The sequence below is a fragment of the Pelecanus crispus genome, chromosome 11 (assembly GCF_030463565.1).
Source record: "Pelecanus crispus isolate bPelCri1 chromosome 11, bPelCri1.pri, whole genome shotgun sequence".
Taxonomy (NCBI): domain Eukaryota; kingdom Metazoa; phylum Chordata; class Aves; order Pelecaniformes; family Pelecanidae; genus Pelecanus; species Pelecanus crispus.
In genome coordinates this window covers 32,344,219-32,371,368 of record NC_134653.1, presented here as the reverse complement: position 1 = coordinate 32,371,368, position 27,150 = coordinate 32,344,219, and the positions used below count along the sequence as shown (strand labels likewise).

Genomic DNA, 27,150 nt, shown 5'->3' with positions numbered 1-27,150 from the left:
TACTTTTTGCATAATTGCTTCTACATTTTGTTTTTTTAAAAAAGTATTTTCATCTTAGAAATTAACAGGCAGCAGCGCACAGAACTGAACTAAATCTTCCCCAGGTTTTGGGAGAAGAATACAGAAGTTATTAAAGGACAGAAAGCCATCAGCTTATTTCCTTCAGCTCAACTGAATTAAGCACAAAATCAAAAGCTGGTATTGGGCAAAATTATATCTACAAGCCAGAGGGAATGCTTGAGATTTTGTATCTCATTCCAGCACCACTTATTCCCATTAAACTCACTTTTCCAGTCTTCCCTGCATGGTTGCACTTTGGACACTCCCAGCAGTTCGGCAGCTCATCGTTAACCACACCATCCGATTCCTTCACCTGGTGAAAGAAAGGCACAACTCAATTCACAATTGTGCTGCAAAAAGCTGCAAAAGTCTACAGGTAGATCATATAGAGGCATTTTGTACAGCTCGATTTTCTCCGATTGACTGCTGCCCTCCCAGTGACTGCAGAAAAGAAACCCAGATCACCGGAGGTGCTGCACCATCCTGCCGGCGCTGAGCAAGCCCTCGGTCCTGCACAATGACCCTTCCGATGATGTCAACAGGGAAGGAAAGCATGCTGGCCAAACTGGTGTTTGACAAAGGGTTCAGGTCTGGGCTTTTTATGAAGGTCAAGGACAATCCCAATTAGCACAGGGCACACACATTCTGCTCTTGCAAAAAAACCCAAACCAACAAAACACACCCCAACAACCCAACCCTAAACCCCCAAAACCGAGGACTGTAATCCTACCAACTCCAAATGTCCTCCCACACCAATTATTTGAAAAGCTCGGTCCTGTGCCGGTCCCCCCACTCCCTGGAGTGAGGCACAGTCTGATCTTTTAATAGGAAGGGATTTTTCCCATACACACATTCTCACACACATTAATACTGTTCGGCATTTTTAGAAGCAAAGCACCCTACACTGTAATCAAGTGTTCCTTAAAATATTTTTCTTTATGTATCAGAACTAGCAGTCCCATGCCTCCAGCCCTCAAGCCCATGTGCCAATAAAAATGATGGTTGCCAAGTCAGCTAGAGAACAGGCACTTTTATTCAGAAGACTGGACACACAAAGGCATTTTTAAGGTTTCTCACACCCACAGTTACCCAGCTAGTGTGAGGAAGAGAAATGCTTACTACTTCACTACCTCTGAGAGACTGTGACATTTTGCTTTTTGAAAGAGAAGACGCACACTCACTGTTGTTACACTACAATAAAAGCACAGGCCTGCCCTATACAGTTGAAAAGCTGCTGGTTTCTGAATTTCCATATAAGAGCCCGCATTACTTTCCAAACAGGAGGTGTTTCCAAAAAGGCATTTCTGTGAATGAAACTAAGGATGAAAAGTAGAGCTAAGGTAAAAACCCCCCTCCACACACACACATATGCTCACTGATAGCAAGTTCACATTTAAGGGTTTAGTTATATATTCAGAAATAAGCCTTGGGGGGAAAAAAAAAAGAAGATACATTTATTACTATTATGGACAACAAAAACATGCTACTGTCAAGACAAATAGCTAAGCATTGGCATCAGCAGCACAGTAGCAGAAGACTGCTGCTGAAACAGGCAGGGGCAAAGATCTGCAGATTTTTCATGTTTCTGAAACATTTCCTCCTCACCTCCCAGCTCAGCGAAAATGTACTAGCTGTGCAGGATCAAGCCCTGGCTTTAGGGGAACTGCTTCCTCGAGTCCCCGAGCCAGACAGCAGCCATTCTGGTTTCACCATCCAGCAAGAGTGATGACATGTCAGCCTCTCTCAGCAAGTCTTCTGGAGTTAATAAATGAGTAAATGAAGTGGGCAGAATTTAAATACTGGTTTTATCACAACTGTGTGCCTTTGAACCTTCTTTCCCATGGTAGGTGTAAGATACTCCAGGAGTTGTTGTATACATCTCTGCCTCAGGGGAACAATTCCTGGCCCAAGCCCAAGTTTGGAACAAGTTACTTCCCGCACTGAATATAGAACAAATGCTACTGAAGGGAAAGCATTACAGCTCTGTCCCTCCTGTGAAGTTTAAGGAACTGAACAGATGTGAGGAACTATAAGCAAACTAATTAGACACACACAAACCTGCCACTGAATCTGTCCCAAGCCTTTCAGGCTGGGTGGGAGCCAGTTCCGAGTGTTTGCTACAAACAGCAGGTGGGTGTCTGAGCCACAGTGTGAGGCACCTTCAGAAACGTACCTGAAGCATGAGGTCAGCAATTCAGGAAGTCTAAACATGAGACTACGCTACTGTGAAGTCTTCTTGTTAGGGAATATGGACACCCCAGGATGCCGATCTGACACCGCTGAGTGAAGGCCAAGAGTTCTGGCAGTGCCAACACTGAAACAACACAGGCAGCGAGATGCACCTGGGCTGAACCCATGGGCAGCAGCACAGCTGTGCTGGAAGAGGTCTTTGTACTTCTGCTGTTCTGACAAGGCACCTAAGTATTCACCTTTTCCATCATTATCGCTATATCCATCTAAGATGAAAAAGAACAGGCTCCTACTGGGGAAAATGAACCCCTTCTCCTTAAGGAAACGGCATCAGCTACTGCACTCACTTCACACATGCTAACCAGCATGACTAGAAATTTGACACGTAGCAAGAAATTTTCATCAGTTATCAGTTCAACTCAAACGCTCTGTAACGACGAAAGGCAATATTCCTCCAAAAACCTCTCTAGCTCCCTCTGGAAACAATGCTGCACTTGCAAAATGCTCACCAAGATAGTTTTCATAAGAAACTCTTCAGGAAAACAAGCGTTTGTGTTGGTATTGTATTTTTGAGGAAAGAAGCATGGCAGAAACCTCCCACGAGACTTCTCAGTACGTGGAACATCCTGGCTGTCCTTAGTGCGGTTCCAATGCAAGCACCTAATGTGCTCTGGTACCCAGGGCTCCCCCAGCACAAAGCACCCACAGAAGCCCCTCAAGGCTGCAAGTGTGTCAGAGCACAGATGCACTGGAGCTACCCTTAATCTCCCCAAAGAGGTCATCCTCTGACACTGTTTCTTCATGGAGAAAACGCACCACAAACATGTACAGACAAATCAGGAAGCTGGAAGAGGATGGACTTCAAACCAGGAACAACCTGCCCTGGAGTACAAATTAGCCAGTGTATGTGCCAAACTACTCCCCAAGTTTTGGAGATGCAACTTGAAAGGAATTCACTCCACATGGGAATAAGCCAGGAAAGGACACTCCTCCCTTCACTGATCCAGTTTATTCCAGTCTCCCCCAAAAGTACATTTGCCAGACACTTAACTGGAGATGACTGACAGTTCACATGTACTACTGCCTATTTACCGAGTAGGACAGGAAGGGTCCCCTCTTGGTGGACAGCCGAAGCAGCTGCCCTGGGGCTGTGTCTGCATTCAAAGGCACTTCCCACAAGGACTATTTATGGGCTCCATCCTCTGGGCTTAAGCCCACATCAGGGGCTCGAACAACAGCCAAACATGGCAACAGATTTCTGTCTCGCAGAAAAACATGGAATCCAGGAATAAAGAGCAAGGAGGGAACCAAGGAAGAGGCTCCATTTTCCTTTTGCTCATAGGCTCATCTCACCTTCCAAGACCAAAATCCTACCAGTGCCCTTTGTCTCAGTAAATAAACAGTACCAGTTAACCCACCATTCCAGCCCAACAGAAGCACTGAGAAATTAAAATACAAGACACACAAGGCACACCGTAAATCTCCCACTGCTTAATTTTCAGAAATACCCAAAGCAACATTGTTCCTAGTTACCAAAACAGCACTCAGAACACCACACATGCATAAAAGAACAAACAGCACTTGCTTGATTTCACAGATCTGACCCACATCCTGTGCAACTAGTCCCAAATGTGGTATGGGGAGAGGAAACCGTATCTGAACTGCCATTAGACAACAATCATGTCTTCTGGACTCAGCCATGAAGCGTCACTGACACTGCAAAGCGAGAGATGGGGGAGCACAGGGCACTTTCAGGAAGGACTGGAATAGGAAAGCAGCGGCAGCTACAAGCCAAAATTGAGGTACCTCAAAATGAGCAGCTCCCTTCCCTTGCTTCATCAGCCCCCGAAGCCTTGTTTTAAGCAGAGCCAAGCAAGCAAAGCTCCCTTTTGGAGCCCATCTGTGGCAGGAGCTGTGAGCACCAATTTCATGAATCAGGGAGACGGCCACAGTTCTGGTTTGCCAGCTACCTACTTTCTGCTCTAATAAGCGACACACACATAGCTTGGTGCAATACTATATACAGCGCAAGAAAAATAAAAAGCCGGGAGATCATCACCCCGGGCCTGCATAAGGAACGTACCTCTCCTTCCAGAGATCCCAGAAGGGCCAAGAGCTGCTTTCTGGGGCATGGTGTGTCAGAATACATTTGCTTTGGCAAATCACTTTAACCATAAACAAATCAGCAACAGGAAATAGCTGATCAGCTGAAACAAACCAGCTCTGGAGAAAGGAGGCTTCTAAATGCTAATACACAAAGATATGCCCAAAATGACACTTTTGTTAACAGCAAAGAATACAGCCGCTCACAGGACTCAAGTCAGCCAAAGGTGAGCACTCCTGCAGCCTGAAACTCACTCAGTTTGTTCTCCAGAGCTGCAGTCTTCTTACTGTAACATTTGCTCATAACATCTTTAAAGCCAACTGCCACTGAAAGGCACATCTGTGCCTGGACAAATGCAAACAGCAAACTACTCATTTGTACTTTGTGGGACACAGGAAGGAGCCACCGATATGAGGATTGTGACTAACTCATCCAAAAGTACAGGCAGATTTCTCTGTCCTCTTGAGCTTCCTGTCCCAACTGAAACTCCTCACTTCCTTAAATAAGGGGCAAAAAAGAAAGAAAGAAAAACAAAACAACCCCCCCCACCAAGACATTTGCATCTACACATATTTCGAGCTGTCCAAGGCAAGAGTCTCTGCTTACAGGGGATGCTGGTTACATCAGAGGATCCTCACCTGCCAGTCACGACTGCGTGTGCCACAGCTGCCACCCTGCCTCTTGCACCAACCTCTTAAGTGGCTCACTTAAGTTTCCAAAGACAAAAATGTGAAAACTTTCTAATTTCTGTGCACTACCTTTATATTAAGGTGATAAGCAATCCAGTTTTTGTTTCCAAGGTGTATCACATCCTTGTACTCACCTTAAGGCATCCTGGGTGTATTATTTCATTACAAATGGAGCATTCCATTAGCATGAGATTAAACTTGCTCTCCTCCTCTTCCACAGTGTCTTCTTTCCCAGCTTCTCCACACACCAGACACACAGCAGTATGAGGCAACACCGGCTGTTTACACATATCAGAAAGAAGTCTTGATCAGGACACAGAAGACATATCAAAACAGAAGAACTCAATGTGCATTTACAGTATCCTCAAAAAGGAGATAAATAGGGATTAATTGTGCAAACTGCTGAAAGCTCCAGCCCAACAGAGCAACAAAGGCAAGAAAAACTGGTAACAATCAGGGCTGGGTACCCAGCCCAAGCATCACAGGACACGTTTCATGGAACGAAAGTGCCCTCCCTCTAGCAACATAGATTCATAGGGCATCCCAGGGATGAATGAAAATTCTTTTTATGGTGGGTCCCTTGAATCTGTGAGCTGACACAGATGTTGGCATGCAAGTCACTTAAGTGTACAACAGGAAGGAAAAGCAGCAACCTAGAACATTACTATTCACATCCATTAAGCTTCACAATCTAACTAGCAATTTGGCAGCTCCCCTATTTTACAAGCAGGGCAGACAGATGTTATGGGACCCAATCCAGGTCTCACAGCAAGCCCACAACAGAAGCAAAACCAGACCTTCTTCTGACTGACAGTCTATTATCTAGGGCCCTGCTCCCAACCTGAGCATTGCACACAGACACTTAAAAAGATAATTCCTTTCCTGCAAGTGTCACAAGTGAGAAGCGCGCTCATTTTTTCCCTGCCTTTTGCTGAGGTAGAAAGGGAACTGCAGCATCTCACATACCTGTCACCCATGTCAAAGCACTGAATGCCAGTCTAATTAAAAAGCCACCTTTGTGCTAATGAGGAACAAACTTCTGGTTTGCGGCAATAAGGTATAAGCCTCATTACAAGAAAGAAAAGGAAGATCCTCATAAGAAGCTGGCTGTAATGTGAAATGCAATCAATTAGGTTGCAAATCCTTAAGTAGCCAGATGTGGCTTTTCACAGCAAGGATCTCTCATAGATGGAGTGAATAAAATCCGTGAGCAGATACTTGCACACCGAACCAAACCTATGCAGCAACAGTGCATCCCTTCAGCAAGTTTCAGATAGGGAAAAACCCAGCTACAGTAAGCCATTACAGCGTACAGTGTGCTGCCCCACACACCAACATCTGATACACTAGCTACGGCAACACTTTCCTGCTTTCTTGTGCCAGTACTTACCCACGCTGCATTTTAAAAGCATTCTGCAAATGCTATTTAATTCCCACCCTTCCTCCAAGCACAAAATAGGAATCCCCAGGATCCCATTCCACCAGCAGGTAACCCAGAGTAAAGCTAAGTTGTCTAGAGCCATACGAGCTCTGTCCACTTGTTTTGTCCTATCTCCCACACAACAAGTATTTATATCCACACACAAGAACAAACATCCCGGGAGCAGCACAATTTTTCTTGCTCGTAGCAAGGGTGTCTAGGGAATCTCCTCTGCGCCCCAACTAGCCCCGTCCCACTGACGGGCTGGAACAGCAGCCATGCTGTCACAACTCGTCCTGCCAGCACAGAGCCCCCACACTCCCTTCAGACCTATTCAACGCAGCATAAAGTGTCCCAGGCACTCCTGTTTTCTTTCTTGATTGAACTAGTGATGCAGAGGAGTTTCCTGTTCTCTGAACAGCAGTACAGGCTCTCTTAAGGCTTCCGAGTCTAATGAAAGTCTGTGTCTAGTTAATATTGTCGATGTTATTAACCAGAGGAAAGCACAATCCCAGAACTGTAGGGATCATTACTTCCACAGAACCTTGCTTTGGTGTTTTGGGTTTTTTTTTTTTTTTTTGGCTGGAAGCTGTTGGATAGATACCACAATACATTACTACTGCAATTGTTGGAGAACATAATGAACAAGAGTAAAGACGATAGGATTGCTTATAGAAATGTAAGGCACCATTAAAAGTTACAACAGTTCAACTTGTTAATTTTCTGTGCTTTTGCTGCTCTAAGAAAGTTTGTAATACTCCCCCTGATATTTACACCACTGGGAACCTATGAAGGGTAGAGAGGTCTTCTTCAGTGCATTCAAGGGTGGGACAAGGCAACAGAGTACCCTGGCTACCAAGCCCTGTACTCTAACCACAGCTCCTAGAAATAAAACTGCAGATACCAAGAAACAAAAAAAAAACCAAACTTCTTCGTCAGAACAAAGGGGATGAGAGTATGACTACACTCAGCCAGAAGAGAACCCAGTTCATCTCCAAAGGGCTCAGCCTGTGTATCAAGACTGAAACAGCTTAGTATGAAAGTTTCCTTCATCAGTCAGGACAAGAAAGCACACTGCAGCCCTAATTTAATCCCTCCACTAAAAAGGCAGCACGATTTCACTATTTCTTCCCCCTAGAGAATAATAAATTCTTCATCCATGCTGTTCAATTCATGCCACACTCCAGGAAATCAAGTGTTCAAAGAAAAAGACACTTGAGCTGCGAAAGCACTCTGTGGAAAGGTAGATATTCTATGTACTTTACTGAAAGATCCAGCAGAGCTGAATCCAATCCTCTATGTCAAGAACAGTGCATGGCTTAGAACAGGACATGGAGTGAGCTACCAGGAGCAACTACTGGAAACCTGAAGTGCTTATCAGTTTTTTTTTTTTTAATCAGTGTCAGACCAAGTCATTTAATGCCTCCACTTCAGTTTCCTCATCAGAATTAAAGAAAAAAAAAAACAAAACAAAACCCTAAATGAAAGGAACTGTAACAAGAGTTACAGAGAAATCAGTATAGATGGGGTGACATTTCAGTTATGAATAAATAACATTCCTTTCCTTAAAAATACACAACAGAAAACCATACCCTTAACAACAGCATAATCAAGACTTTCCAAAGAATTAAGAGAAAAGCTAAGGCTAATTTTTACTCTTGAATGGGGGCACTGTGGACATGAGACCTGAGGAGAAGCTCCTCGACAGTCAGTATGAAAGCAACAGATTCAAAAGGTGCTTGGACAACTTAATGGAAGATTAATCTGTCAATATTTGTTAAACACAAAGCCATCACTTATGACTCAAGAAGCTTCTGAGCTTCTCCTATCACAGGAGCCCAGGAAACTGACTGCCTGCTTGCCCTGTTCTGACGCTCATCCCCCAACAGCCATTTCCAGTCCCTGAGTAAGACAAGACCCTGGCTTGATGGCTCTTTGGCTCATCTGGATCAGATCCTTCCTATATGTCTAGGTAACAGCAAATAAATTGAAATTAAGGTCTCAAGTAGCCTGGGGCTGGGGTCACCAACGCCAAAGTCTCAGAGGATGCCAGTCAAAGATTGCTCCATATCTTAAGTTGGTTAAGTAGTTAAGATGGTAAAGATAGTTGCAAGGCAGCTTTTCTCAAGAAATTCAGAGATCCAAACCAAACAGGCCTCTTTTCCCTTGAATCAGAACTTCCCACCCTTCCCCTCCTCCCCCAAATTCCAGAATTTCAGTGTGATTTGAGTGCCAATTTCTGGTGTACTGATAATATCCACATTTGCCTTCTACATTACTGAGAATGAAAGCTATGCTACTAAGCTTTAGGAGCATTCTGGTTTAAGATGGGAGGGAGGGGAGAAAAGCAACGGGAAGAAGAGATCTGAATTGAGATCCCCGTTTTGCCTGATGCACTTTAGAGACTACTCAGAGCAGAGTTCTCAGGTTCCACACCTTGTCACCAGGAGACAGACAGAGGAAAGAAATCTCCAAATGAGCTGTAGCCAACAGGTACACTTACTGCGATACACTGCCTCATAATGCAGGACTGTTTCATCCTGCCAGGTCCCCCAAATTTCTTCATGTCTTTGCAGAAGTGACACTCGCCGCACTCTGTCCGCAGACACGCCTCGCACTTGCGGCATCGCGTCCTCCTCCGACGTGCTCCAGCGGTTGTCCGATTAGCTGCGAGCTTTACCGCAGAAGCAGTGCCCAGTTTCCCTTTGGGCCGTCCGACTGCCCTGTTCTGAAAGAGCCAGACACACAAGGTTAATCGCACACCCCACTTACCATCTAAACTATAGAACTTCCTTGGACAGGAGCTGTAGACATCTTAGATGTAAAACCAACAGCTGTATTGGAATTATACACAGATGGGTAATACTCAGCAAATGCATACAATGAGTCTTATAGCTAAAGGAGTTCCATTACCTTTTCAAGAAAAGATGCACTGTAAAAAGACAGAGAAACCAAGGCATGAACGAGAGATCCCAAACCTACAGCAAGCCCTCTTCAACAGGAGGGCAGGGAGAATCAATTTACGCACAGCTCAAGGCAGGACCAAGACCCAAGTGATATGCTTGGCTTAGGTCAAGAGATGATCTGTGCCACTGCTGAGCTCTGGGCTAGGGAGCTCTTCAGATTGTGCTCAGGTTAAGCCAGAAGGCCTACTTTCCTCTGCTGGAAGCGGAAGAATCCAAAGAGGCAGCAAAAGTAATTTTGAGGTTAGGTACAGCAGAGAAACACTCAGCAGCAACGGCTCAAGCCACAGCAATCTCCCTCAAAAATCAGGAGTATGAACTACTGCCAAGCAATAAAGTAGCAAATAAACCGCAAATACTACAAACCCTTCCAAAGTAGCTTCCCTCATATCCAATGCTAGCCAGTGCTCAAAAATAGAACACTAACTGATGCTGTGCAAAGGCTAAAAAGGGCATCCCAGGTCTAGATTTCAATGACCTTTAAGACAGAAGCTAAAGGAGCATGAAAAGATTTTAAATGATTAGGTTAACTGCAACATATTCACTCTAGATATCTAAACTTCATGTTCTCATCAGAAACTCCCTGTCATACACAAGAACTTAGAGCTCAAGCCAAACATCGCTAAATACCATGTAATTGTATGGGGCTAATTACAGAAGAATTGGCTTGGCTTGTTCCTACCACTGACAGCTTTCTCCATAAAGATGATAATAATAGGACTGCAAAGCTCATCTGGTTTAGTTTTATACATTTTTTCCACTTACTGCACATCTCACGACCAACAGACCAGCCAGTTTCACTTTCTGTTCCTGCTGAATTCTGGGCAATCATCAAGGCAGGGGCAGGTTGGCTACAGAAAGCCATGCAGAATTTCCACTGCAGTTTTTAAAAGAAAGGGTATGGAAACATTCTACTTGGTACTACAAAAGCCTCCCTAAGTGTCCTACTATACAACCCTGAAGAAAAGCCACACTGCCAAGTATTTGAACTTCCTCCCAGTTGACTTAGCAAAGCTCCAGTGACTTTCTTAAGATGCAGAAGAGTGCTGATATCCCAGGAACCTCAGTGCTGGGAGAGCAGAAAAGCCAGGAGCTAGACTTCTTAGCTTTCTCTCCCACAGAATCATAGAATCATTTAGGTTGGAAAAGACCTTTAAGATCATCCAGTCCAACCATTAACCTACACTACCAAGTCCACACTAAACCAATCAAGGCCAGACTAGACTAAACCATGTCCCGAAGTGCCACATCTGCCCATTTTTTTGAACACTTCCAGGGATGGTGACTCCACCACCTCTCTGGGCAGCCTGTTCCAATGCTTGACCACCCTTTCCGTGAAGAAATTTTTCCTAATTTCCAACCTAAACCTCTCCTGGCACAGCTTGAGCCCGTTTCCTCTCGTCCTATCGCTAACTACATGGGAGAAGAGACCAACACCCACCTCACTACAGCCTCCTTTCAGGTAGTGGTAGAGCGCGATAAGGTCTCCCCTCAGCCTCCTCTTCTCTAAGCTAAACAAACCCAGTTCCCTCAGCCGCTCCTCAGACGTACTATCGTAACAGAGGTGGAAGAAAAACATTGCTTAGTCGATGAGGTTACACAGATTTCAGCAAGTTTTTAATTATGCTCCTCCAGAACAGTTTTTGTTCTCCTTGCAGGTTGAATCGCACTGCGCTGTGTGAACACAGACAAGCGTAGCTTCCTTCCCACCGGCAACCGCACCAGACACCTGGATTTCAGATCAATCTCAGACACTCTAGAGAACAAATATTTACCTTTTAGACCAACTTTTCAGCCTCTCAAGGATAAAGTCAGCTCTGGTAGGACTGGCTTAGAGGCAACCTAGATAAGAGATAATTTTCTTCCTCAGCATGAATCACTCCTCCGTTCTATTAAAGTCTCCTTCCACTAGCAAGGGAAGCGAGACACGCGAACCAAAGGCTAGATATCAGCAGGAACAAGTGAAACCAAAATACATACAACAAACCAGGCAGTTCCCCTCTGCCAACAGCACCTGGAAGATTCTGCGTAAGCATCTGACTCCTTCCCACTAGGTTTGAACATGATTAAGTTTTTTAAGAAGGCAAACAACAGTTAAGACACCGTCAGAATGGTGTTTTTAAAATGCAATCTCTTTCAAGAAAAAAAATAAAACTCGGTACTTTTCCAGCTGAAAGACAACTCCTGATTCTGCCACAGTAATACGAGCCAAGTCCCAATTATGAGGACAGCATCTTCAGTGCCAGGACACTACAAAGATGCAAGTGGTAAAAAGGCATCTCTTGAACACAGAATTTGAGAATCCTAAAAAAGAAAAGGCAGGAAGGTGAAGGTACAAGAACAAGTCTGAAGCCAGACCACACCACACAACTCGGACTTCCTTACAAATCACCACCACACAGCAGATGGCAGAGGTGCAGACCTCTGATCCCACTTTATGCAACATTTCTTACCTACCCAGACCTCTTTGCTGCTCGTTAGGAAATTCAAGCAATTGTACTAGCTGGGTTTGTACTAATTTACCAACTGACCAATCCTCAATCCAAGCCATGTTTTCACTCCAGGATGTCGCAGCCAGCAAGGCTGGAGAGGCCTTGCAGGAATTCCCACTAGTATCTAGTTTCAAGGGGCTCCAAAGTGGTCGTTTAAAAACCTCCACAGAAGAAAATCTGGCCTGCGGGTTGCTATCCCAGAAAGGGGCTAGGATTCAAAGGGGTAGAAGGAGCCTCCAACATGACTTGGGGTTTATTTAGCACATGGCAGGCAGCCAGATAAATTCCAGGTCAACATTAGTGAAGAGATGCTGCAGGATTTCCAGCTCAGACTGCAGTTTTACAATGTACTAGCCCTGGTAGCAAAACCAGGTAAAGATTTCCTTCCCAGTTCCTGTTCCCATCTCTGTACTGCAATCCGTCACCCTCCTAGCACAACTCTGTGGAGCCGTCTTGCAAATAATGAGCAAGTGGCAGGGGATGGCAGGATTCCTTAACCTGGGTTTACCACGATGGCCAGCAAACAGCAGCTCCACAGCCTCAAGCTCAGGACTGGATGACACGCTAAGCCCTAAACTAGGTTCTGGACCAATGTAGTCTCCCACCTGTGTAGCAGATCCTATCATCTCCTTTCCCAAGGAGATGAGCCGAGACCCTCAAGCACAGCCTGTGCCTGCTGACTCTGTAGTCTCCAGCAGCCACCTCTGAGAACTGTCAAGAAAAGAAAGATTATACTAAACTTGAAGAGATTTTTTTTCTTAAATCTTACAACAAAAAACAGGCAGTTGAGACAGAGCTGCCTGAAATACTATCACAAGCCGTCCCCTGTGTTCTCCAGCACCTCCACAGAAATTGTGCCCATACTTCTCTGGCTGCAGCAAGAGTCTTCAAAAGAGGGGTAGGAGGATGCTGAAGTGATGACAACCACTCTCCCAAGCTCCTAATGAAGACTGTGCAAGCAGCTGCTGAAACATATTAGGATTAATATGCTGAATACCTACCTCTATTACTGAAACCTACTCTATTACACTGAAACCTAGAAAGCTGGTGGACTTGCCCTGCTCTCTAAACCAAAATATATTAACAGGACATCCTGCTAGGTGGGTTGTTTTTTTTTCCCCCCTTTTGTGGGCTTTTTTTTGTCATGTGTCCCCCCCCCCCCATTACTGCTATGCAACACACAAAGGTAACCTACTCCTGCCCCCAAAGCAGACACAGCATGGCCTCTACAGCACCTGAGTACTGGGAGTAAACTAAGGCCATCAAATGCAATACACCATGAACTACAAAGCCATTCACAAATCATGAATTTGGGATTACCCTCCCACACCACAGTGGTTAAACATGCTCACTCCTCAGACAGGAAAGGGGACAAATTTGCAAACTGATTTTCAGAAGAGCTGAGCTCCTACAAACCCCACCAAACTCAATCCTGCTCCAGGTGGACAACAATTAGGGGACTGGGTGGGGTGGTCATCAGCAACAAAAGTCTCTCAACAGGGCTTTGTAGAGCTGGGAATAAGCCCAGGTATGACAACTCTAAACAATCTCCTAGGAAATACTACCTGAAAGAGTCACTACTGGGAACATTAGTTTACCTTGGCTATGGACAAACATTTGGCTGCTGGGAAGTCACTGCCTGCTTACAGGTACCTTAACACACTTTCACCGTATGTCATTCCCCTGCTTGGCAGTCACCAAAAAGCCACCCACTGTCACCAGGGTCAGAAGCAGCAGAGGCACTAAGGGCCTCTGCCCTCAGCACAACTCTTACTACAACAGAAACCCAACTTTGATGTTTACAGCAACAGATTTCTAACCTTCACAGTTGAAAAGACCTCAGGCAATCAAAAATACCAAGAGCATCAAGCTTTGGAGACAACACTTCAAGCGCTATCAGCTGTTAAATGCATCACTAAGTAGGTGCTGATGTTCCCCAACTGCTATCCCAACATCAACAGCTCCCTTGGAGCTGTCACCAGGCAACTTCACATACAAACTCCTCTGCTCTGCAGAGGAAGATCAGCTGACCCTGCGATGGAGTCCAGGAGGAAGGAGGTCCTGGTCCTAAAAGCAAGGCTGACAAAGCCTGCAGCCTAGAAACAAGCTCTTCTGCCAGTGGCCTTTACCTGGGCATGGGTCTTATTCCACCACTTGGTTTCAGTGACCTGCTTAAACTGCTGCTGGCAGCACCGCACCATTGTTTCAGACTCAACATCTCCGAGAAAAATCCAGGGACATGCACAGTGCCCTTCTGAAGGGCTTATCACGTGGCCAGCTCAGTGAGACCCTGAAACACTCCACTTCCTAACCAAGTACAATCTGAACAGCTTATGTATCCACTGCGTAAATCTCTCCAAGACAAGACCTCTTACATGTGCAGTGTTCATTGCTTCAAGGCGCTCTGCCACATAAATACATCCTTTCCATTTGCAAGACAGGGGTGATTTCCTTCTGTAACATGTGGACAGACTCCAACTATTCTGATTTGCTGTAGTTTGACCAAGTCCACACAACCATATCGGCACCGAAAGGAAGATGAGGACCCAGGACTTCCTGGGTGCCAGTCCTGCGCTTAGACCTTTTTATAGCACTGCACCCCAATACAATTGTTTTAACAGAATTAGAATAGATGAATTTAATTACCAGTTGTTTCTTCATAACATCTGATAAATAAAGACTAGGGGAAAAAAAAAAAGAAAGCCACACATTAATCCACAATTCATAACTGTTGTCAGCTAAAACGCCACCCTAAACATGCTGGGTCATGGGCTGATACTGGGCACTGCAGAAGCCCACGGGGTGCCACAGCAAAGGCTTCTGGTCAATTATTTCCTTGCCTTTTCCCGTAGCGTCAGAGGTGGGCAGATGCAGAGGTGCATTTTTCAGTTCAAACAGGGTGGAAGTTTTGGAGGACAAGGCTCCCTGCTTGCTGCCCAGGGCCAGCAAGCAGCACTGTCCTCTACTGCTCCAGTGATGTGGCCCTCTCCTAGCCTCCCAGGCATGTAGTTTTGGCCTTCCTGCTATGAAAACCAGTCAAATTGACAATTACCAGCAGTGATGCAGACCAGCAACACACATACCAATGCCCTGGACTGAGATCCACCAAAGCAATTTTACCAGAGGTCTCCAAAACAGACCCTGTCATTAATTCCACATTAACCCTGAGATACGGGGAACTGGTATTAAACTGCCCGGCAGGCCGACAGCCTGTTACACACACACTGTCTTGCACTAGATAATCACAACCAAGTCAACAGTTCTTCAGCATTAAACCCTTACCTCTCTTCAGCAATTAACAGAAACCTTTGTCAAAGGAAGAACTTAGAGGAAGAAGGAAGAAAGGACAGGATGATGCAACTGCAGGAATTCAGCGGGGATGAGGAAGAAGCTAGTTTAAGACGGCAAAAATCACACTGATGCCAATAACATCCTTAAAAGCCAGTAGTCACTGAAGAGCGCAAGCCAACACCACGTATCTAACACGTCTGACTAAAGCGTATCTGCCCAAAAGTTTACACATACAAACTCCAGGAGAGTTGTTTTCCCCTAGCAGTGACAGTTTACAAGAGTCACATCGCCCATCATCTGCATATGCTCCTGCGGGGTCTAAGTGTCCTGCGAGACAAGTCCAAGGTCCCCCCTTAAGCAAGCAGCATCAGAGGGAAAGGGAAGGCGGTGGAACTTTTTCAAGCCCAGCCATCCCCAAAGAGGATTAATCCTCTCCACATGTTCACTGCCACCATCTCCTCCAATTCGTACCTACAAACTTTCTCGTCCTCTCCTGCAAAAAGCAACGTAGCTCCTAGTGACCAATGCCAGGTGACCACACAGAGCTCCACTACTGAATGAACAGATCGGTTTCCCACAAGTAAATAGAAAAGTTTAGATCTCGCAGGTTCATCTGAGCATTAGCGACACTCCAGCAGCTTTTCTGCCAACATAGCTATGTTGTTCAGGGTGTGACAGACTGGCATGTCAGTGCCAACGCAAGTGCCCCTGTTTATTTTCCTCTGGTGGTGAGGAGGTAGAAGTTAGCCCTGGAGGGTGGAATAAGATATATTGGCAAAAACATGCTTTTGTAGATAAGCTGCCTCCGAAGTAGGAGCTCTTAAAAAGAAAGACACCAAGTCATACAGACTTGGGGCACCTCGTGCAAACGTAGCTTTTCTTCTTATTGCTACTTCAGGACAAATCCCCCTACCCCCACCCAGGAGCATTTTTCTTGCCCAGGGCCAGCAAGCAGCACTGTCCTCTACTGCTCCAGTGATGTGGCCCTCTCCTAGCCTCCTAGGCATGTAGTTTTCTACATGGCATTTTTCTCAGTCTGTTTACCACGCTGAAGTTAAGCGTCACAGTCAGAAATCTAATTTCTTCCCACCTCCAGCAACCCAGGGTGCTGCTCTCCCCGCGGCCAGCGCCGGGCAGGACACACGCCGCGGCACCCACACGCTTCCAAACCCCCAGTGCTGACTGCAACTACTACAAGCGCAGCAAATCCTCTCTGCTCTCGTGCTGGGAAACCCGACAGCCTTTTTGCCTTCTTAGTTTAGACATAAACTAGGGAAAGAGGAATGAAAGTCAGAAGAAAGTCTGAGTGACAAAACCTGCAGCTCCTTCCCAAGTGCTGAAGTTGTGCTGTTCAACCACACCTGTAGAGCCGAAGCCTTTTCACCTGTTACATACCAGGGACTATCGCAGTAGAAAAAGCTACATGATACTGACTTGACACATCCTGTATCAAAAAACACAGTAACTACACATGTTAAAGCAGGCTCGTATGAAAACACAGTTGGATCCACGCGAGGCGTTTTACCACTGGAACAGTTCTGAACAAAAAGAAAAACACTCCACAGGTCTTTGCTACGTAGGTCACAGCATTATAACCTAGGATCAGACCAAGCCTTTTAAGAAATCCCACCAGAAGGATCTCCGCTTTCTTGCATTAGTTTTTACTTTAAACTATTAAGACATAAAAATGCTATCAAAACCTCAGATTTTAGAAGAGCTGAGGAATCCCAGAACATAACCAACTTTCCAAATTCATCCAGCAAGAACTAGCACCTCCAGTAGCAATTTCACAGCTGGTACAATGCAGCTGAGACCAATCTCCTCCCCTAACGATTAGCTCTTTTAAAAAAGCCTACAGTAATCACACCAAAACAGAGAAGCGAATGGAAAAGGCCTGGTGTGGGACAAAGTTTAAGAAAAGAAAGGGGGCTGGGACATTTTAACTCCCAGGTCTGGGAGCTGAGCAGCACATCGAGCAGCAGCACAGGCCTGCATATTCACAGAATCCGCAGAATTAAGTAAAGGCTTAATGAACTGTCTCGTCCAAGACCTGGCTCAGGTTCTTGGACTGTCACTACACCAGGCCAGTGCAGCACGTGAACGTCTCTTTTAAGGTTTCCGCACCAGAACTGCCATCCCCGGGGAGCACCCAAGGCACCACCACCACCCGTCCAAACTCTTTTTTGGCCCCGCTTTCTCGGCGTAATTATGAAACAAAACATAGTAAAGTTATTAGAAACAAGATGGGGTTTGGAGGGTAGACGCAACACCTGGCCTACGTACAAACTTGTCTCTAAAAGCAAATTATTAGACTATTTTAAAGAACAAAACACCCTGAGTTAACAAAACTATCAAGTTTACGTTTGAATTGCATACACGTTTAATTTTATTCCTGGTGCATTTTTAATTGCTTAGGCAGTTCTTAGAGAGCAAAATACACAATGTAGAACATATGTTCCGGATTATTTTTCACAGATTACTTCATAAATTTAAAAAGTTTATTCTCCCTCCCCCACAGGGGGAAAAAAAAAACCAAACCCCAACCCAAACCTTCAGCGAATAAAGCCTGGAAGTATTAATAAAAGTTCTCTTCTCATTTTAGCACGCATCCTTCTCTTTATTCTACATCCCTCGACCCTGGGAATGGAAAGGAGGGTTTGGCTACAAATCGAACTAAGGCAAGGTAGCCAGGCTCAGCATCAGACTCCCTCCTGAAGTCCTGCAGCCCTCCCAGCTATTTGAGGAATCTTACGAGGGGAAGGGGAAAAAAATAATAACAACAACAATTCTGGAGAGGGCAGGGAAAGCCCCCGAGAGCGGCACCACACGCTGCCGGCGCGCTCGCCTCCGGAGCGGCGCGGGCCCGCGGAGGTGCCCGACTCCCGGTGCCCCCGGGGCGGGCGAGGCCGTGCGCCCCGGGCCGGCCCCCGGCGGGAGGCTCCCGCGCCCCGCTCCGCGGGCAGCGCCGGCGGCCGCCGACACGCCCCGGCCTGGGCGCAGCCCCCACGGCGGGCGGCGCTGCCCCGGGCCCCGCTCCCGACCCCACATTGTTCCCGTCCCCGCTGCCGGCGCGGCGCGGCGCGGCTCGGCTTGGCGCTGCCCGGCCCGGCCTCCTCTCCTCTCCTCTCCTCCCCTCCCTTCCTGCTGCAAACTTCGCCGCCCGCCCCGGACCTGCTCCGGCCCCAGCTCGGGCCCCGGCCCCGGCTCGGGCTCCGGCTCCGACTCGTAGTCCTCCTCGTCGGCGCTCGCAGACATGGCCATGGCTCATGGTGGGCCCAGGCGGAGCCGAGCTGACATGGCTGGAGCGGCGCTGCTGGCGGAGCCCCGCTCCCCGCACACACACACACACATGCAGGAGGAGGAGGAGGAGGAAGGGGGGCCGTGCATATTCATGCCAGGCAGCCAGGAAGGGGCTGGCCCTGCCGGCACGGCCAATCGCGGCCCGCTTGCACAAAGCCGGCCTGCGGGGACAGCGGGGACAGCGCGGCCGCTCGGCCGGGGCAGCGCCGGCCGCCCCGCCGCGGCCGGGCCCGAGGCGGGGGGGGGGGGGGGGGGGGGACGGCCGACGCGGCTTTAAGGCCCCGTTGGCAATTAGCCCCCTGCTGGTAATTAGCCCCGCGAGCTGCCGAGGGGGCCGGCGGGGGCGGGCCGAGGCTCGGCCTGCCTGGGTGTGCCGAGCGGGGCTGGGAGGGGAGGGGATGCGCGGCGCTGGGATGCGCGGCCGCCCGCAGGGTGCACGGCGCTGCACGGGCTGCCGGAGACAAAGGAGACGCGCACAGACAGACAGACAGACACACACACACACACACCCCGCCTCGCTACCTGCCGGCTCGCCTCCCGCTGCCAGGATTGGGACGGGAGGAGGGAACCTCCATCCCTCGGGAGGAGAGAGGCACCGAGCAAACTTCGGGATTTCAAGCGATGCCCGTGCTGCGGCAGAACCCGCGCTGGGATGCGATGGGATACGGGCGACCCGGCCTGCGGAGCCCCTCTGCGTCTGGCCTCACGCTGCTCCCCGTGCAGGCACCCCCCTTTTCTGCTCGCTCCCGAGGAACCATTTCCAGCCCTACTCTGAGTGTCCTGACCCACTACTGGGGTTTTACAATAGAAATATCCTCCCTGCAGTATGAAATGTCACACATCGGTCACTCGGGGACCTGTTCTGGACCCTAAGGTCACAGTAGGGCCAGCACCTGAACACAGACACTGCCTTCACCCTCGAGAGCTCGCAGCTGAGGGTCAAGACACAGGGGCCTGAATTTCAGCACTGAGAATTAAACTTCCCCTTGGATTGATGGGCCTGCTTTCAGGGGAAATCCCGATTCCATTCAAGTTCTTAGGATTTTGCCTCTGGCTCCTACGCCCACAACACAGAATTAAACATGAGATTAAATATTTGCATGTGCTGAGCAACCGAGAAGCCATAAAGAAGCCCATCTAATGGTCCTTGCATCAGGATTTTTGCCAAACTAGTTTCAGCTCCGTTCCCTGCTCTGCATTACCACATGGCCACATGTGGTCCACTTTGGGTAGCCCAGGAGAAGAGGCAGCAACAGGCAGGAGCTGGCACAGGAGCAAGCGGCAATGCTGCCTTACGCCCGCTCACAGCCCTTGTGACACCACGATCTACACAAAGCCGGCTCGCTCGAGTTTAAGTAACAAGACAGAATCAAACTTTAAACACATATTTACAGGCGACTGCTGATAAAGCCAAGTGAATCACGTAATTATGCCCCTTCCTTATTTTGAATACCTTAAATAGCCATTTCTTGTTTGTACTTCTGTCCTCTCGCCAACTCAAGCTCAAATTATGGGTATGTGATGGTATTCTCCCAATCCTGCTCATCTGTGATGCCAGGAGTGAAGCATTTACTTGTGACACGTGATGGGGCTCTCCAGAATACGACCAGGTAGTTCAGCCTGTCTCCTCAGGTTTCTCGCTTCCCCCATTGTGTTCGTACACAACCAAGAGCAGGAGCAGATGAAAGCTGAGGCACGAAAGGCATGTGCCTAAGGCCTTGGCTTTCAGAATCACAAGGTAATATCAGAATCCAATGTTTTCTGGAGGAGAGAGGAAGGAGGGGGGGGATGCATTTCTCACTATAGGCCTACAACAGAGAGCTTTAAACTACAAAGCAAGGATAACTGACACAGTTACAGCAGTGTTTGTGGTTCGATTATACATCTGGCCTCTAGCAGAGGCAGGAGAACAGATGACATCTGGGAGGAGACGCCTGGTCCCACACCTGCCCGTGGGCAGACCAAGTCTCCACCAGTCCGAGCTGATTCCACACGAGGCTCCGCGTAACCTGGCTCGTGGTTGTTCACCCCTCCGGCCTTTTGGCTCCGTAATCCACACGGGAGAAAAAAAAAAAAAACCAACTTGTGACATTCCCCCAAGGACAATCCACCAGTCACACCACGGTGAAATGTCATTCACAGCAAATTAAATCATGACATAGATCATCCTACTCCTCTCATCTGCAACGCATACTAGCGCTCTTGATATTTGCATTGGCCTATCTGGGCTGCAGCAGGTCACCAAGTGTAACCCACATCAAACCTCACTCCTCAGCTAGCCCTGCCATGGGAGAGTGTGTTCCAGTCTGCTGCTTGCAACAGCAACACAACTGACAAATGAGCTCTAATTACGAGGCCTGCGTTAGGAGTGAAGACACACATGCCAAGAAGATCTCAGAATGATTTCCAAATGCTAGGTAAACTTTGCCGAGCTGGCGTTTAAAAAAATTGGATAGGATATGACATAAAATAGCAAACTGGGAATCAGTGGGGGGAAAACAACACAATAAAATAAACTTTTCTGATTATAATTGCTCTCCAAAAATCTCATCTTGTACAAGCGTAGCTAACCCATTCAAAGAAATGTTTAACACACAGAAAAAACTATTAGGAGAGCATTTTCCAGCTCAATTCTTTCAGCTTGTCTACACTAGAGAACACTAAATTAAAACAAATAGTGAATAACCCTTGTGCAAACAGCGTGTATCTGACTAGCCTGGTGCAGTTTACATCAGCTTAGAAAACAAAATAAGCAGCACTGACCCTAGTCATGCCTGTATTGGCAGAACTGTGTCCATACTTCAGCTTTGCGCGATATGATTCAGTAATAAATAACATCCTTAATTAAACTGCTGAATGAGCCTTAGTGAAAACGGCATGAAAACAGACAGTACCTTTTACTCTGAACTGTTGCTTTGATTGCACCTCACCTGAAGTCATATATATAAGTCTCATCAATGTCATAATCTTCTCCACAGAAACCAATTATGTTGTCACAAACTGAGACAATAACCTCAAGCGAAGAATAAACAGCAGGAGCAGATGAGTGCCAAAGAACTAGATTTTATTCTCATGCAAATATCCTTAAGTAGTAAAACCAAGATGGGGGGAGGAAGACTACAACCCCTGCGCTGTACCCACTTGCTCCTGAGCATCTCTAGTACCAACAGATTTCAGCCGCTGCTACCAGTGCTAAACAGGATCCGTGTTTTCATAATAGACACCAAAGTTTATGATTCTGCGATTCTCAGTATGAGGTGAAATAAAGATTTTAATGTGGCACAAATGCACCTTTGCTTTAACCTTCCCTTGCAACTTTTTACACATTTCTATAGAATATTATATTTAGCTGATACTAGGAAAAAATATTTGCATGGAAAGAACTGGAAAAAACAACCTCAAACTGGTTTATATACAAGTCCTTGAAAAAAGATCTTGTGATTTTGAGCTGCTGCTGCTTTCTGGAGGCCAGCACATATGTTTTTGAAAAGGAAACCCACTGAGATGTTTATGAATCATGATTCTTGACCTGTATCAGAATAAGAGAGTTACCCAATAGCTTTCTAAGGTTCATTGTTTTGGTGTAAGTGTCCATTCACATGAATTATGATCTTAACTGTTGGGCCTGGGCAAATTTCATGACACTTTTCTCAAGAGTTCTAGCCAATATTTCAGTCATATTCTCAATGCTAGCAGTGACATTCTGACAACCTAAATACCCATCTAGTATAATGATCTTACTACTTCCTCCTATCTATCTGAACTGTGACAATGAGTAGTCATCAGATGCATGGAGTATCCATCACAATCTCTTTAATAAACAGTCTGATTGATCAACCTTAGATCAAATACAGTAACTCAAGACTAAATAATATATTGATTGCTCCCTCCATGTAATGCCTACTGCACATACTTTCCCTAACCAGCATCCAACACAGGAGAAGCAAAGGCAGCAAGGGCTGTGTGATTAGCTTTTGAGGGCTGACAACCATGGACTGTTACCATGCAGCAGAGAAGCAGCACAGAAAACAGCAAGAGCCCAGACAAAAAACCCCAACACCCCATCATCTTAAAAATATAATAGGACTGCGGAGTAGTGAAACATCAAGTTCATCCACCACACAAGACACGAGCGCTGCCATCTTGGGAACCTATGGATAAATAACAGGTCTTCTATCTTCACAGCCTCAGATTTGTGGAAACAGAGGTACCAACAAACTCAACAGTTCATGAGATCTGGATCTACAAATTCACTCCCTACAGGAAGAGCTGTGGCATAATTAGGACTATCCACTGGGAAATGAGGGAAATCCTGCCACGTTTCCTTCTTCCACAGATCCTTATGCCACAGAGTGTTTCCACCGCACAGTTTGCGTCTCCAAGAGCCATGTTCTGTCAGTAAATGCAAAAACCAGTGAAATAGGCTCCTAGGAACATTAGAAGTGACTGCCACGCTGTGGAGGAACATGCAAATAGATGCGGCTGCTAGCTGAAAGAGTAGCTTAACCAGAATATGTAACCTGCTTTCCTGTAAGTGGCTCAGTGCACTCTGACACACAGCACAGAATGTTCTACGATAGTCAGTTGTGTCCAACATGTGGGCAGGAGCTTTAAAATCTAGAGACCAAACCCAAACATTTAGAGGCAAACCCATGGTAAGCAAAGGAAAAGCTGAAGTACAGGTTGCCTCATGAGAGCTCAGGTGCTCTGCTGTCACCTGCAAACCTGACTGGGATTTGCAGGGAAACATCCAGGGCGTAAACAACCAAACCACACTAGACTAGGTCTCAAAGCTGCTTCGCTTTTATCAGAATTTATCCACATCTTTTGTTGCATTTCCTGGTTTTCAAAAAGGAGAGCACTTCTGTACCTCTTCTATCTGGTCTACTAGTGCCTGCAGGAAAGTCATAAAGTTGAAACAAGACCTCATTTATATTCTCAGCAGACTTTAATTTCAATGTGCTATGGAACTAAAAGGAAGCCATCTTCTCAGGGACAGAACACACAATTCAATTTTGTTCTGAAAAGTGCACACAGGATTAATGTCCATAATTGCATAGCACTACTGTGGAATGACAAACGCCTTCCCCATTGCTCTGCCAATGTGCTTCGATCCAGAAACAAAACTATTAAATCTCAGATACGTTAACTCAAAGCTTGAATGGTTTTAATGTTGGGGTGGGGGAGAGCACAAGGATGCTGGAATACTTAAACCAGGTTTAAACCTTAGCTTTTTGGTTGGTTTTGTTGGCCAACTCAGCAATGAATGTAGTCAAGCTCCTGGGGATAAAATTTGGGACCTGTCAACTGATTTCACATACACTTTCTAAGAAGAAGGTCTTAAGACTAAAGTAGTTTTCATCAGCACTTTTACTGTCATGAAATAAAGAGAAAGCTGCTATCTTGAAAAATGGCAGTCAAGACATAGTTGGGAAAAATTCATGTAACTGACTATTCATGCATATGGCAGAAGAATGACAATGGGGAAGAATACATAAATCTTCTCGTATGATACTTGGAGCACAACAATTTGAAAATAGACATGTCTGTTCATTTTTTCCAATCTGTTCAAATTTCTACTCAGAGTCAAAATGGCTCTAATTTACCTGTTTGATGTATTAATCACATAAAGCCATTGGTCAGATTTCAAAGCAAGCAGCTGAGAATTGATAAGAAGGGAAAATATTAAGTCAAAGATGGAAGATTAAGAAGGTGCTCATTCAAGTCTTTGCTATTTATAATTACTCCCTGAAGGGACACAATATTTCAAGTACAGCCTCTTGAGGTGAAAAATAATCTGTCAAGTCACTAGGCAAAGCTTTCAGAAAAATACTGAGGCAATACGCAGTGAAGCTCTTTGGGCATGTTACGTATGATACACACACACCAAACCCTGAAACTTCTCTGGCCCGCATGGACTTACCACAGAAATGAATTTGTCTTGAGGATTAATGTTTGTAAGAGACTGAAGCAGCGCTCGGAAAAATAAACAAGTCATGCAAGGAGCTGCCTTCCTCAGCAGTGCTGCCCCAGGAAAGCAGATGCTTGACAGAAACTCCCAGTAGCTTCAGCAGCTCTTACTCCTTTGCACAGTACCCGAAGTCGTCTTTGGTTCTGGTGCATCAGGTTTTTTCCTGCTCCCAAGTGTAGTTAGCAGGGAAAGTGCTCAGTTTCATATGCATACAGCTACTGTGGGAAGTCCCCTAAAAAAAAAAAAAATATCCCCCAAACCTTAACTATGTGGTTTTGTTTCTTAATAGATTTGTCCGGAGCCAGAACAGGGATATCTTTCTGAATAAATTTCAGCTCTTTCCTACCACATAGCATCTACTATCCTACAGTGTAAAAGAACAGAAATTATTCAAAATTATTTAAATCACTGATTCTAATCACAATTTAAATCAGTAAAGAGAAAAACAAATTTAAATTTATTTTAATCCTCATTTTCTTTTGTACTTAAGTTATTTTCTGGAAGAGAAATTAATTATTAGCATCTGATAACTATCAAGAAATGTCTGATTTGCAGTAGATTATGAACTTTATAATCAGGACTTTTTATCAACAAAAAGGATTCACAATACACACATATTTGTATATGCAAATCTTCTTGCAGACTATCGGCACTTAAAATTGTTGTTGACACCTAGCAGAGTTCAGGCAGTGCTGTGTGAGATCACTTCAAACACCTTTAAGCTGGTGCCTGGCAAGGACAAAATGTGACAGTTCAAATCCCCTTTTTGCTGCTGCTCCACTTCGAATGACTGATGTAAAACTTACTTGAATCTCAACCAGAAAAATACATCATATGATTTACACAAAATTCTTTTGCTGTCTTTCTGCCTTTTTTTTTTTCCTTCCCTTCCCAGTTATTTGCCTACACTAGGAGGACTCAATTTTTACTTAAGTGCTTGTTTTTAATTGTCAGTATTTGCTTTCTAATACGTTCGTAACCCCACAGGAAGTACCCTGAATGGATCTCCAAGGACTGGTCTGTCTTAGGGATTTTGGCAGAGTTTTCCCACTGCTATATGAGGAATGTTGCTTTCTTGGTGGTAGCCCCCGGGCAGGCTCCTGAAACTGATGCTGTTTTCATGTTGTGCCATTTATACGTGCTCAGATCTGTTTCAGACACCACTCTGGTTAAAACACTAATTGTGGTAACTAGTACCTCACTGCTCTTGCTTCTGTGGGTGGAGCTGGCCTAGCGATAGCTATGGTAGGAATTCTTAGTAAGCAAGCAAGTAAAAACTGGAAGTATTTATTCAAAGGTTTTCAGGAATGTTCTATGTCCACCTAGCACCTCTCCCCCTGAATTTAAAGAAAAACCGATGTAAAACAATGCTCAACACTTCTGAAAAATCACACTGGTTTCAAGTCAAAGTTTATCAAAACACTTGAATTTATGCTTTTACCCCCTAATTTCTGCATTCAATCAAATGTATTGTGTCTACTGATTCTTGGTCCATTTACTTACTATTTCTTAAGTTTGATCCAATGCATAATGTTGCATATATGTTCATAAAATTGGAGCCATACATAAAGGAGCTCTGTTATTAAAAATTGGTAGATCATCTTCCCTCCCCAGCACTTTTTAATGTGAAATACCATGAAAAGGGATAAAGGTTCCTTGCTGGAAAATGGCAGCAGACACATGAATGTGCCCAAGGACCTCTGCGGGCTCCAGATCTAGAGACGGTGACTAGTACCAATGCCTTTTATTATTTAAAATACAAGTTATTTCTAAGAATCTAACACCCTTTTCACCACAGCTGTCCGCTGTTTTTCTTGTGTGCTGTTTAGTTCAGACTATGAACAATGATCAGAAATCTTATTTCCAGACTAAATCTATTTATGGTATGTTTATACTCACTTGTTCTCATGCCAACATTGTCCATTAGCTTAAATAACTCTTCTCCTCCCCTGGTGCTTATACTCCCTGAAGTACTTACACAACAACCATCTCCCCCTTCAATGCTGTTGTCCCATGCTGAACAAGACATGTTCTTCCAGTCTCTGCTATTAAACATCACATCTTGAATACTATGTGTGGTTGCAGAGTCCCATATCCACCCTCATCTCAAAACTACCTATAGTGGGACTAGAATAGAGTGAGAAAAAATTATCAAACATATGGTATGGTTTGTGTACTAGAAAAGATTGAACTTGCTAGTGTTTTTCAGCTTGGGGGGGAGGGAGGAAGGAGAGACTGAGAAGCAGTAGCAGGGGCGCATAAAAAAAAAAAAGTCACTGACAGCAGAGAGAAGGTGAACAGAGACCTCATTCAAATTTCCCAAAATGCATGCTACAGAGGGCATGAAGTGCATTTATGATATTAAAGGACAGATCTGAAACAACATAAGGAAGAACTTATCTACACAGAGCTTTATTAAACTGCGGGGGGGACTGCCACAGGATGCTATGGAGATCAGAAAGATCAACAGGTTCCACAAATTATTAGGTAAATGCACAGAGGAAAAAAAATTCTACCAGGGGACACTAAACACAAAAGATGAAGGTATGATCTTCTACCTTAACTGCGAAGATAAGCAAAGGGAAGATCACTGTATGTCTGCTTTGTTCTTACAACTCTTTTAATAGCTGTGACTGGCCACCATCAGAAACAGGACACGCACTACAAGAG

General features: G+C 45.6%; 1 protein-coding gene across 3 annotated transcripts in view; it reads right to left on the bottom strand.

Moving 5' to 3' along the window:
• KDM2B (lysine demethylase 2B) overlaps positions 1–27,150 on the bottom strand; it is a 119,196-nt gene that overhangs the window by 7,779 nt on the left and 84,267 nt on the right. For 2 of the 3 annotated variants that reach the window (XM_075718075.1, XM_075718074.1), the window contains exons 13-15: positions 8,967–9,191; positions 5,178–5,321; positions 287–373 (exon numbers count right to left, since the gene is read on the bottom strand). In XM_075718075.1, the coding sequence (XP_075574190.1) occupies positions 287–373; positions 5,178–5,321; positions 8,967–9,191 (456 nt within the window). Of the gene's footprint in view, positions 1–286; positions 374–5,177; positions 5,322–8,966; positions 9,196–18,420; positions 18,471–27,150 lie in introns of those variants that run through there. The other variant, XM_075718076.1, reaches the window with a different exon arrangement.